This window comes from Planococcus citri, chromosome 3 (assembly GCF_950023065.1).
Source record: "Planococcus citri chromosome 3, ihPlaCitr1.1, whole genome shotgun sequence".
In the NCBI taxonomy this organism is placed as follows: Eukaryota; Metazoa; Arthropoda; class Insecta; order Hemiptera; family Pseudococcidae; genus Planococcus; species Planococcus citri.
Window position 1 is genome coordinate 3,198,899 of NC_088679.1, and position 13,214 is coordinate 3,212,112.

Here is a 13,214-nt window from a genome sequence, read left to right on the forward strand (position 1 = left end):
TATCTGAATCGAGATTCAAATCATCCCCACCCTAACCCTTGATGTCACAATTCCTTTGGATACAGCGATAGACTCTGAGAAAAGAAGGCCTTCAAAAAAAGGAACTCTGGCTTGTTTTTTTTTTTTTTTTTTTTTTTTTTAAATATATGTATCTTGAGACTTTGATTCAGTCACGAAATTTTTTCATCCTCCTGATCGCAAAGAAGCCCACTATGAAATTGCACTCGATTTTTTTTTCATCGTTGCCAAGTTCATTCTACTTTCGTTTTTTATTATTCGCTGACGCTGTAAATATAATTCGTTTGTTTATCCGAATTTCAGGGACATAAAACCGGATAACGTTCTATTGGATGCAAATGGGCACATCCGTTTAGCCGATTTCGGTTCGTGTCTGCGTTTGAACGAAGACGGAACGGTGCAGAGTAACGTTGCCGTCGGCACCCCCGATTACATATCGCCCGAAATTCTACGAGCCATGGAAGATGGCCAGGGTAAATATGGACCCGAATGCGATTGGTGGTCGTTGGGCGTCTGTATGTACGAAATGCTGTACGGCGAGACTCCCTTTTATGCTGAATCTCTAGTGGAAACTTATAGTAAAATTATGAATCATAAAGTGAGTACGAAGCTTCGCTATTTGCGAGCGAAATTACGACCTAAATGGCATATTTTTGATGTTTTTTTTTCACTCTTTTGTAGAATTGTTTCGATTTTCCTGTCGATACCGGATTTCATGTATCTGACGAAGCCAAAGATTTGATTAGAAAATTAATTTGTACGTCCGAATTTAGATTAGGCCAAAATGGTATTTTAGATTTTAAGGTGAGCTCTCGGTTTTTGAGATTTTTTTCAACGAACGAATTTACTTATTTGGAAAACTAAGTTCCAAATTTATCGTAAAAAAACTCAATATTTCAGAATCATAGCTGGTTCGAAGGCGTCGATTGGGAACATATACGAGACAGTACGGCTCCATATATTCCAGAAGTGTCTAGTCCAACTGATACGAGTAACTTTGATGTGGACGATATGGATGTCAGATTGTCCGATGCTCTTCCACCGGCTTCCGCTAGCTCAGCTTTTTCAGCTTTGCATTTACCATTTGTAGGATTTTCATTTACTCAGGGCAGGTAAGAGAGTCGAATTTTTATCATACGAGCAGGCAGAAGACGAATTTTCCATTAATTATGTATTTTTTCTGTTCTTAGTCGAGTTTCAGATTTACGTGGCCAAGGAAACACGCAACCTGAATCTCGAGCTGGTAAACGTATCAGGCTTTTACAAGATGAAGGTAAAAATAAAACTAAGTTCGCTGCAATATTATAAATTCGTTTAAAAAATTTAAAAACTTGTAATTTTTTTGCAGAAAAACCAATTAATAATAATAATAATGCCTTCGAACAAGTAAATGGCAGCGAAAACGTAGGAGGAACTAATATACGCCATCTTCAAGACGAAATCAACACGTTAACGAAGAAAAATTGTGGTAAGTGGGCGTACTTCGACTCCGCCTTTCTATTTACCGGCTTTCGAAGTGTGTTTCATTATCGAAATGTGTTTTCGAATGATTTACAGAACTGCAATCTCAAATAGAATTGTTGGAGATGAGCCAACAAGAGTGTAAAGATAACGACCTATCTCAATCGATCGATAAAATTAGAGAATTGGAGAAAACCGTACGTCTGCTGAAGCAAGAAAAAGAAGAAATTATCAAAGTAGATTAATATTTTTATAGCGAATGTTTGTTTTGGAAGATGGCGTATTTTATAAATTTTTTTCTATTTTTTTGGCCGATTTTCAGGAAAAATTAGATACTCAAGATAAACTGGCGTCGCAAGAGAAAGAATTGAAAGATGCTCTGAGTCAGAAAAATTTAGCCATGAGCGAGTATGCCGAAGTTACGGATAAGTATGAATCGAAAACCACACGTTCGAGTATTTGAAAAATCATTACTTATGATTTAATCGTCATCTCGATTTGAAACTTTCAGATTATCAGAACTAAGACAACAGAAACAAAAAATGTCGCGACAAGTTCGAGATAAAGAAGAAGAATTAGATTTAGCGATGAAAAAAGTCGATTCTTTAAGGCAAGAGATCAGACGAGCTGAGAAATTGAGGCGTGAACTCGAGGCTAGGGTCGAAGAATCCAATGCTGAGGTTCTAAAAGAGAAAAAACTTCGTGAAAGGAATGAAGAGTATATTAGACAGGTTCGTTTTTGCCAGAGAAATATTTTGAAAATCGTCTAAGGAAGTCAAATTTGATGAATTATTATTGTTGCAGATGAAAGAGTCTTCCAATTTAGCATGGGATGAGAAAGATGGATTAACTAACGATACTCAGTTAGAAATTACTCGGTAATTAGAGAATTTTTTTTCTGTATTTTATGTCCGAAAAAATGCATCGAAATCTATTTTTTTTAAAAATCCTTCATCATTATTCAATCAATTACACTCAAAATTGCGTATTTCTCATAATGTATTATTGAATCACGCTGCTCGTCGTAACTTTACGCTGAATTTTATAAAAGAAAAAAACAATTATATAAATGAAAAAAAATAAAAATAAAATAAACGTTAATATTAGAGACAATATCGACGTCGAACTGGAACAGGTGTCAGCCCACGAACGTTGATACCTGGGCTGTCTTTTTTCGAACCACATTTTTTTCAACGCGATTTCACTCTTGGAATGTATCGACTCGTTTTTCATGTATTATTCTGTCCCACTTTGCAGCCTAAAACAAGAAATGGAAAAATTGCAAGCCGAACATAACGAAGATATTGCTCAACGTCAACATAAATATAAATTAGAGATTAATTCCCTCAAAGATCAATTACTCGAATCCGATGTCAGACGAGAATCGTTGGAAAGAGAGGTAAGTCTGGGGAGAAGTGAAAATTCGGATAGGAATTTCGATAAGATTTTTTACATGGTACATTTTTTCTTTTGTTTCAATAGTTACATGAAAATGTCGGTCGGATTAAAAACGAAAGGAAACAGTTGGAGCAGGATTATCAGCAGCTTTACAACAAGAAGGAAGCTATTGTTCAATGGGAAGCGCAGATAAATGAAATTATTCAATGGTACGTTGTCGTTGGCGTACTTAATCGAAGTTCCTGATGTTTTATCGCTGTTTTCACACGTTCGAAATTTGTTGACTGGTCTTTCTGTGTCAATTTGATCAGAGAGTTTCAAAATCATAATTATTATTCAATTTTTTTCAAATTTATTTACTCATCAAATAAGAAAACAACCACCAGCACAATTTACTTGAAATTTTTTAAAATAATTCCTCTTTTCCAGAATAAACCTCCTCCAGGATCTCGAACTCTATTTTTGTTCCCTTGAATAGAATTTTCAAGAGTTGAAATGAATTCAAAAAAATGGAAAAAAATTTAAATCTGTGAACTTTTTTTTTTGAAAATTTTTCATTTTTGTTGAAAATTTTTCTAAGTGAACCGTTTTTTAAGAAAGAACTTTTTTTACCCCCCTCCCCTCCTCGAACAATGTTTCTCCCTTTGTATAGAGCCCTCCAAAGAGTTGAATAAAATGAAAAATGAATAGTTTTGTTGGAGGGGGAGGGGGGAGGGTCCTTGAAAAGCGGAATATATTAAAAATAATTCTGACCAGAAATTACAAATTTTCAAAGCATTTTTACCCTCTTCAATTTTCAATTTTTTCAAGAATTTCTCTCATTTTTTAAGGTCTTATGCTTGGGGACCTACAATGTTTAGGGGAGCGAGAAAGATTTTTACTTGAAAAGGGGTTCATAATCAAAGAAAGAGAGATTTCCTACAAATGTTTACTGACTTACATTTTCTTTCATTTTAATTGTTTTTCTGGGCTTCGTACAATGAACCAAAATAGCGCTCGTGACCGGAGAAGTTTTTTTTTCTTGAAAAAGGAATTATTTAGACGAACTTTGACGCAGAAATGGAAAACTTTTGCTTAAATTGTATTTTTCTCATAATTTTGGTTTTTTTTTGAACCTAGGGAGGGAGAAGGGGGCTCATGGTACCGAATTTTTTGAACTGAACAGAGCTATGTAAATCGAAAGAACATGCAAAAATACATCTCTAGCCAAATTTTCAGCTGCTCAAATGCATTTTTCGATTTTTGGCGAATTTTTGAAAATTAAATCAGGACAGAGAATGCAAAAAAAAATCAGAATTTTTCCAAATTGATCCAGAAACCTGAATGGTTTTGACACCTCGTATCAATTAGAAACGGTTTCGAGCAGTTCTGGAGCCTCCAGCAGATTTTCGAAAGTTGAAATCAACACAATATTTTATCCAGTGAAGTTGGAAAGATAAAATTTAATTTACGTCCTTATTTCAACATGCTGAATTCGATTGGAAATGGTTTCAAGCCGTTTTGGAGCCTCGAGCGACTTTTTGGAAATTCCAGACTTTCAAAAAAAAAGCCATAAAAACTGTCCAACGCAACTTTACCTCGTATAAATTTGATTGGTGTTTGTTAGTGACCCACTTGACTGATTATACACTGTTTTTCCCAAATCGGTTGCTACCATTTCGGAATCATATGCTTTCATGTTCGAAAAAAATGCACGGACACCGATTTTGGAAAAATTACGTGTAATCGGTCAACTGGTTCACCAACAAGCAGCAATCACATTTATATGTGCTGAAAGTTGGATTAGACGGACTTGACGTTTTTTTGGAAATCTGGAATTTCTAAGAAGTTGCTGGAGGCTCTAGAATTTCTTGAAATTAGTGTCTATCAATTCAGCCTGTTGAAATTGGGGTATAAACTAAATTTTAGCTTTACAATTTCATTGAGTAAAATTTTACGGAAATTTCAACCATCGAAACCTGCTGGAGGCTCCAGTCAAAACCGCTCAAATAGGTTTGAACCGGTTTGTAATCGATTCGAAGGGTCAGAAATAGGATAAATACCAAATTTCAGCTTTCTGGATCAATTTGTTGAAATTTTGATTTTTTTTTTCGTTTTTGACCCAGATTTGATTTTCAAAAATTTTCTAAAAATCGAAAAATGATCTCCACATCTTGAAATTTTGGATGGTCGTGTATTTTTACATGCTCTTTCGATTCAGCTTTGTCCGATTCTAAATTTTTTTGTGATAGGAATTTTTGGTCGAGTTGATATGAAAATAGCATAACCGAAGCATTTAAAATTCTTATCGTATCATTTCATTTCGCAGGGTTGCTGACGAAAAAGACGCTCGAGGATATTTACAAGCCTTAGCTACGAAAATGGTCGAAGAACTCGAGTATTTGAAACACTGCGCTGCTTCTTCATTCACCAATAGCAGTACACCTTCTCGAATTGTAAGTGCAAGCTCGCTTTTTCATCCATCCACCGCCTCGTTAGCTTCTGCGATAAATCTCCTAATCGAAATATCCTAACTTATCGTGCCCCATATTTGCAGGATCACAGCTGGCGTAATCGCAGAAGTCAAAAATTAGAGAAAATGGAATTATTAAACTTACAAAGTAGCCTGCAATCGGAAATCCAAGCTAAACAGTCCATCAGCGAAGAGCTAAGTAAAACTCGAGCCGAATATATCGCCGCGCAGAAGTGAGTTGTTGTCGATCATGAAATCTGATTTTTATTCACACCTACTGATGACCAGTCCTTTATGTATATTTTTTCTTTTATCTATTTTACAGAGAATTACGCGATCTGCGACAACAATACGAGAACATGGCTCACGAACTGAAACGCAAAGATATTAATTTAAAGGAATTACAAACGCGTTTGGAAACCGGAGACGGATGTAAGTGTAGTTTTATAGCTGTCAAGGGGTCTACTTTTGACACCCATGAGATAATCATGTCTGTGGTTCTGTCTCTCTGTCTCTCTCTTTATCTCTCTACTCTCGCATTTATATACGTGTCGATTTAATTGAGAGCTTTTACCGGACGTCGTACATTTGGGCTTTAGTGTAATTCGTCGTTATTAAAAAAAATACCTACGAATAGTTTTGAATTTTCGTTTGCGAGTATTTTTTTTTCATGTTTATTGCCAAAAGTAGCTTCGTTATTTTTTTTATCGAGGAAAAAGGCTTATTTGTATGTATTTATGTGCACAGAGTGATTCCGTCGGTATCTGTTTTCTTTGAGAAGAGATTAGTAAGTGAGTTATATTTTGTTTTATGAACATTTTTTCGTTCCGAAATCTTAAATTTTTTTCCTAATACCTTGATATTTTCGTATCATTTTTATTATCGTGAATTATCCTTCACCACTTCAAATTGACTCTTGAAAGCTTCTAAGTACGCTATGTTCATGAATCAAATTTTATCAAAGCAAACAGATCGTATCCGTGTGAATCATTCTGAACAACGATTATTGGTTTTCTGCATGCTAAAAAAAACAACAACAATATTCTGTTCTAATGATTTTTTTTTCATTTTTTTGCATAATATTCTTCTTCTGTTTTCTGTCTTGTGATTTTTTTTTTAGACAAAATGCCTTTATTTATTGGTGTAACGAGCTGTTTTTGGGGGCTGTTAATCATACTGTTGAAAGTGTATCTCTGACGAGAGCCTACCCTCTTCATAATTTCGGGTAATGCGTGCGAGTGTTGTTGCGTGATGAATGACGCTGCTATTGCTGCTCTGCTCTTTTTTTTGTCACATCAGAATACGCAGCGTGGTTGTTCCTTCGAGTTTTCTTTACCTTTTTTTTTATTTTTTTTAAATTTTTTCTTCTCTCTAATACGGTGTTGTTCATAGACGCGTGTTTATGTGTGTTTGTTTGTCAGTTGGCGAATGTGTGCTCTGTTTATTAACCAATTCACATGTACTAATTTGGAACTGTTTGGTTTTCATGAGTAATACGATAACACGACCGCTGCTTGGTGGATTCTTTGAAGTGGTTTATTGACGACGATTTATCGTAATTCGCGGATGTGTGAATGTGTGGCGGTGATCTGACGACGGCGTTGCTTTATAAATGCGGTGTAATTTGATGCGTGTTAATCCTCACTGCGTGCTAATATTGCTATATTAATTACTTTTTTAAATTGGTAGTGATGTACCTTGAAGGTTAGAGACTTTGGTGTATGGAAAATGGATCCTTTACGTACGTATTTGTATTTTATCTCGTCGAGGTGTTAGGTTCGATTTTATTTGTGTTAAAAAAGGGTGGGCGGGTTATAAATTTGAGTTTCGATGTATTTTATGATTTTTTTGAAGAATATTAAATCTTATAAAAAATCATAAATATTTCGACGAAAATATTTTTTAAGCGTTTTTCAGTAATTTTGAATACGAAAATGAGAATAATCTATTGGGATTTTTGAATTTTTTTTTGAGCAGTTATGATGAGTTTTGAGCTTAAAAAGTGTCATTCAACCTGTTAAAATGGGTCAAAAATATTAAAATTTTGAAAAATTATGCACGATTACCTATTAAAATCGGTCAAAATTTCGCGAGAATTTCAAATATTTTTACGGTAATGACTTCTGACTATTTTAGAAGCATTTTGAGCTCAAACTTGGGTCATGATTTTCGAAATTTTCAAGGAAACGTGTCATGCGACTCGTCAAAGTGGGTTAAAATTTCGCGAAAATTTAAAAATTCTCATCGAAGTGGTTTTTTGAGCATTTTTGATGAACTTTGAGCCCCTAAAATGAATCGTTATTTTTGGGAATTTTGATAAAGGGCCATGTGACCCATTAAAATTGTTTTTGAGCATTTTTGAAAATTTATGAAAAATTATCCCATAATTGATTCAGTTTTTTGCATTGTTGGGAAACGAGTCGCATCCATGATGAGTTGATGACCCATCAAAATGAGTCACACAGAGAGAAAATTCAGTGATACCACAAAGCAGATTGAATTGATATTTAAAAAAAAAGAATCTACTCAATTTTGATCTCAGAATTCATCCAAAAGGCAAAAAAAAAATTATTTGATATTTTTTCATAAAGTTTGAAAATTTTAAATCAATCTTGGGCTAAAGATTATTCAAAAAAAAAAAAAAAAAAAAACAGAAGGAATTTTGATGAAATATTTGAACTTTTTGCGAAATTTTAACCCGTTTTGATTGGTTGCATGACATTTTTTCAAAAATTTGGAAATCAAATTCAATCTTGACCTCAAAATTCCTTTTAAAAATGCTGACAAGGGAACCTCTTGAGGTGTCACACTCCGATTTGAACGGGACCGCGATTTTTAGAAAGAGCATAGTCTAAAACTCCCAAAACCAAATTTTCAGCTGCCCAAATTCATTTTTCGATTTTTGACGAATTATTAAAAATTCAAAATTAACTGTTTTTGGCGATTTATGCTTTTTTTTAAAAAGTACGTACTTGATCAATAAGAATGGTCAAAATAAGTCCCAAAACTAATATTAATTACCCAAATCCAAATTTCACCATTTCCAGCCATTCTGGAGCCTCCAGCGCAATTTTTCAATTTCTCCAGAATTTTGAATTTGCTCCAAGAAGGCGTGAATATAAAGTTAGGCAGCTAAAAATCGAGTTGTATATTACACTCGACCTGTTCAACGAGTTTATCCACATTTGAGCAGATTTTGAGAGTGACACCTCAAGAGAGGTTTTTTGAGGTGTCACTCTCGCTCCAAAACGGCTGGAAATGGTAGAATTTGCGCTCCGGGGGTTAGTGCTTAAAGAAATACAGCGATTCGCGCAAATTTCAAAAATTTCCTCGCAAACGACCATCTTTTGATTTTTTGGATTTTTTAATTTTTTGAAAAAAGCTTGTCAGAAAACCACTCTTGAGGTGTCATTGCCAAAATCGGCTCAAATGTAGATAAACTCGTTAAACAGGTCGAGTATAATACACAACTCGATTTTTAGCTGCCTAACTTCATATTCACGCCTTCTGGAGCAAATTCAAATTTCTGGAGAAATTGAAAAATCGCGCTGGAGGCTCCAGAATGGCTGGAAATTGTGAAATTAGGATTTGGGGGGTTAGTTTCGGACAAAATACAGAATACAGCGATTCGCGTGAATTTCAAAAATTTCCACACAAACGGTTATCTTTTGATTTTTTTTGATTTTTTAATTTTGAAAAAAAACTGATCAAAAAGCCACTTTTGAGGTGTCACTCCCAAAATCGGCTCAAATGTAGATAAACTCGTTAAACAGGTCGAGTGTAATATACAACTCGATTTTTAACTGCCTAACTTCATATTCACGCCTTCTGGAGCAAATTCAAAATTCTGGAGAAATTGAAAAATCACGCTGGAGGCTCCAGAATGGCTGGAAATGATGAAATTTAGATTCGGGTAGTTAATATTAGTTTTTGGACTTATTTTGACCATTTTTATTGATCAAGTACGTACTTTTTAAAAAAAGCAGAAATCGCCAAAAAAACAGTCAATTTTGAATTTTTAAAAATTCGTCAAAAATCGAAAAATGAACTTGGGAAAGTGAAAATTTGGTTTTGGAAGTTTTAGACTATGCTCTTTCCAAAAATCGCGGTCTCGTTCAAATCGGAGTGTGACACCTCAAGAGGTTCCATTTGTCAGAATTCATCCAAAAGACCAAAAAAAAAAAAATTATTTGATATAAATTTTTCATAAAGACTGAAATTTCAACTCAATCTTGGGCTCAAGATTCTTCAAAAAAAAAAAAAAAACTCAAGAAGGAATTTTGATGAAATATTTGAAGTTTTTGCGAAATTTTAACCCATTTTGATTAGTTGCATGACATTTTTTCAAAAATTTCGAAAATCAAATTCAATCTTTATCTCAAAATTCCTTTTAAGAATGCTCAGAAAATATTATCGTTGAAATTTTTGGAGTTCTCGTAAAATTTTAACATGTTGTGATAGGTCGCATGGCACTTAAAAAAAAATCAAAATCTTGAAATTGCCTACTATAATTGAAAATCTGGACTAAAAAGAACATTCAAGGCCTATTGAAAAATCGGAAGCTTTCCGAACCCCCCTCCCCCTTTTCTTCTAAAAAAATCGTTGATTCACGAATTGAAATAATTAGCTCAATTTGGATTGTGGAAGGGGGAGCTTTGAATGGACTGCTGAAGGGGGTTGAAATTCCACCAAAATTAAATCTTTTCAAATGGTCTTCATGGTTTTTGGGTCGAAGAAATTGGTGTACTAATGTCAGAATGTCTAAAAATGACTGAAATGCTAATTATAAAAATTTTCAGGGCATGAGTTTGTCTCGCTTACTTGAATAATTTTTTAATCTAAGAAATTCTTCGAATGAAACCAATTTAATTGCAGAGAGAGGCTTTAAATGGAAACATTGAAAAAAATAGTCACCCAAACCCCCTTTCTCGATCTTTTCAAAAATCAGGCTCGAGCAAAATTTTCGAGAAATTGGGAAAGTTGGTTTGGAAAAACGAGGAAGATCATTTCTTTGAAAAACTAGACACCCTGATAATTTAGAATTTAAACCAACGTGTTACATTAACTGTGTACGAGTATTTGACAAAGCTCAGTTGGATTTTTTCGAAGCTAATTCGACAACAGGCGTAGAATTTTAGTATCTTTTCCAGCGACTATTCAACACTTATTGCAATAATTTTCTCTTACTATTTCGCGTTATTTTTTTTACAGTTTTGGAACGTCCATCATCTCAAATATCATTTTTGGAACATTTCTTGAACAACACATCACTAACATCGAATGCCGACAATAGTTCATTAATGAACGACCGCTATCACAGGATGGGAGGTTCGGCCGAAAGTGAAGAGGGTGACATCGAAGATAATCGTATACCATCGATCGAAAGTAGCAAATCAAATTTATCGGAACTCAGCAACGCGAACGTAATTATTCCACAAACCATCTCTCATTTTTTACTTTTCAGCCAAAAATACCGATGTTTTTTTTTACTTGAGTTTGTTTTTGTTCAGGATTTGGGTCGGTGCACGTCTCCTACCTCGCTACACAGCGCTAAGCAACAACAAATGAGTATGGATCCGAGAAAAGGCAACATGCATAAGTTTTTAATTCGCACGTTCGCAGCTCCCACCAAATGTAACCATTGTACGTCGCTAATGATCGGATTGACTCGTCAAGGAGCCGTATGCGAAGTATGCGGTTTCGTTTGCCATATTTCATGCTGTAGTAAATTACCTACTTTGTGTCCTGTGCCACCGGATCAAAGTGAGTTATCCTCAGAGTACGAGAATCGAGTCGTCGATTGATTATTTAATCATTTTATTTGTATTTTTATAGCCAAACGACCTCTTGGTATCGATCCTACGAGAGGTATAGGTACTGCGTACGAAGGATACGTCAAGGTGCCAAAAACCGGAGGTGTTAAGAAGGGATGGTTAAGACAGTTCGTGGTTGTGTGCGATTTTAAACTATTCCTTTACGACATTTCGCCCGAAAGGAACGCTTTGGCTTCGGTCAACGTATCTCAAGTGCTCGATATGCGAGATGAAGAGTTCTCTGTGTCATCAGTTCGAGAATCCGATGTAATTCACGCTACCAAAAAAGATATACCTTGCATATTCCGTGTAAGTTGCACCATTCTATGATCATAATATTGTGATAATAGTCCATTTTGTAAATTACGTGATTTCTATTTTTTTTTTTTTGTGCAGATTACGACATCGTTGATCGATGGCAGCCATGATTTAAAAAATTATACCTTGATGTTGGCCGATACGGAAAGCGAAAAAACTAAATGGGTAGTCGCTCTCAGTGAACTGCATCGTATTCTTAAACGAAATAATTTACCAAATACGATGGTAAGTGAGATAATTCTGATGTACCTATTTTGTACTCGAGTACTTCAACTAATCTTTTTGATGACTTATGTATTTACATTTTACGTCCTCAGATATTCCGTGCCAAAGAAGTAGTTGATAATAGCGTGTCATTTGTGAAAAGCGCCATGTCTGCTGTCATCATCGATCCGGAACGTATCGTTGTGGGCAGCGATGATGGTCTTTACTGTATCGATCTTGATAGATCTGGTAAGTGTGAATTCCTCGTACCTATTGAAATATTTTATAAGGTGAAATACAAATTACATATTTTCTGGCCCAACTTGAAGCCAATTTTTGGACGAGCGAATAAATATTTTGTTTTAAAATCAGGAGTTGAAATTTATTCAATCTAATAAAAGCGTAAAAACTCCTCTTTTTGTATAAATATTTTGAAAAATGAGTAAAAAAATTTTTCAGCAGGTTAATTTTTAGAATGAGATTTGAACACGGGGAAGGGGGAGGAGGGGGAGTTACGAGTTAATCAATTTTGGTCAAAATTCAAACATATTGTTAGTGTAAAATGTCATATTGATTGTGTCTCTAATTTATATACGTTGGAAGCTGGAATATTAGCTCATTTTTTTGATCCGGTCACATTATTACTTGAAAAGCGAACATGAGAGTATGATTTTGACCTCACGGAGTCCAATTGAGGGGGTTTGTGCGCATCAAAATTTCTAAAAAGAGTAAAAATTCGACTGGAAAAGTCGAGGAATTTCGTAATTTTCACGCAAAGTTCTTGAAATTTTGGAATTATTTTTTTTTTAAATTGAAAAAGTAATTAATCGAAGTTTATGGCTGATTTTGTATCCGAAGAAGTATCCAATTGCAAGAGAAACCTATGAAAAAAATTACCCCCCTCCCCCCGAAACTTCTTTTTTAATTACCTGTAGTATGGGGTAAGTATAGAAAAGTTGGAAAAAATGGATTGGAAAATTTGTCTGGAAAATCGGGAAAAGAGTCAGGGAAAATGACTTGAATCAACGATTTCTGAATTAGACGAATTTTTGTAGTCTTAAAACATTTTGGGTGCACAACTTCCCCTCCGGTTTTGCAGTTCTTGTTGAAAAATGTCAACGCCCTTTAACAAAAAATTCGAAAATGAAGGAAATCCTGATTTTTCACAATTTTTCAATTTTTAGTTACTTTAATTAGGAGGATTTCCATATTTTCAAAAATTTTGGGGCCCATAATCTCCTCTCGAAATGAATCTCTGTTAGGACGAGGTGGTATCAAAACAGGCAGACCAAAATTTTAGACACCGAAATGTATTTTTTGATTTTTGGCGAATTTTTAAAAATCAAATTCAGACCAAAAATACAAAAAAAAAAAAAATCAAAATTTTGCCCAATTGACGTAGAAAGCTGAAATTTGGCACGTGGCTTGTTTTCGATAATTCCTCCTCAATCGATTAGAAACGGTTTCGAATCATTTTTAGCAGTTCTGGAGCCTCCAGCAGGTTTTCGAACGATCACATTTTCACAAAATTCTATATTCCGGGAGCCCGC

General features: G+C 34.7%; 1 protein-coding gene and 1 long non-coding RNA gene across 4 annotated transcripts in view; one reads left to right on the forward strand and one right to left on the reverse strand.

Moving 5' to 3' along the window:
• Positions 1–13,214, forward strand: part of gek (serine/threonine-protein kinase gek) — a 38,092-nt gene that overhangs the window by 7,320 nt on the left and 17,558 nt on the right. For all 3 annotated transcript variants that reach the window (XM_065358602.1, XM_065358604.1, XM_065358603.1), the window contains exons 7-25: positions 322–616; positions 700–822; positions 919–1,130; positions 1,209–1,291; positions 1,367–1,486; positions 1,576–1,715; positions 1,802–1,908; positions 1,991–2,210; positions 2,284–2,357; positions 2,737–2,878; positions 2,962–3,086; positions 5,186–5,312; positions 5,414–5,562; positions 5,655–5,761; positions 10,541–10,752; positions 10,840–11,092; positions 11,165–11,451; positions 11,539–11,685; positions 11,778–11,913. In XM_065358602.1, coding sequence (XP_065214674.1) covers positions 322–616; positions 700–822; positions 919–1,130; positions 1,209–1,291; positions 1,367–1,486; positions 1,576–1,715; positions 1,802–1,908; positions 1,991–2,210; positions 2,284–2,357; positions 2,737–2,878; positions 2,962–3,086; positions 5,186–5,312; positions 5,414–5,562; positions 5,655–5,761; positions 10,541–10,752; positions 10,840–11,092; positions 11,165–11,451; positions 11,539–11,685; positions 11,778–11,913 — 3,059 coding nt within the window. The remainder of the gene's footprint in view (positions 1–321; positions 617–699; positions 823–918; positions 1,131–1,208; positions 1,292–1,366; positions 1,487–1,575; positions 1,716–1,801; positions 1,909–1,990; positions 2,211–2,283; positions 2,358–2,736; positions 2,879–2,961; positions 3,087–5,185; positions 5,313–5,413; positions 5,563–5,654; positions 5,762–10,540; positions 10,753–10,839; positions 11,093–11,164; positions 11,452–11,538; positions 11,686–11,777; positions 11,914–13,214) is intronic.
• LOC135841586 (uncharacterized) lies at positions 2,461–5,605 on the reverse strand. Its single transcript, XR_010557949.1, has 2 exons — positions 5,475–5,605; positions 2,461–2,737 (listed from the first exon to the last, which is right to left on the reverse strand). It is a non-coding gene; the product is annotated as an uncharacterized LOC135841586 (long non-coding RNA).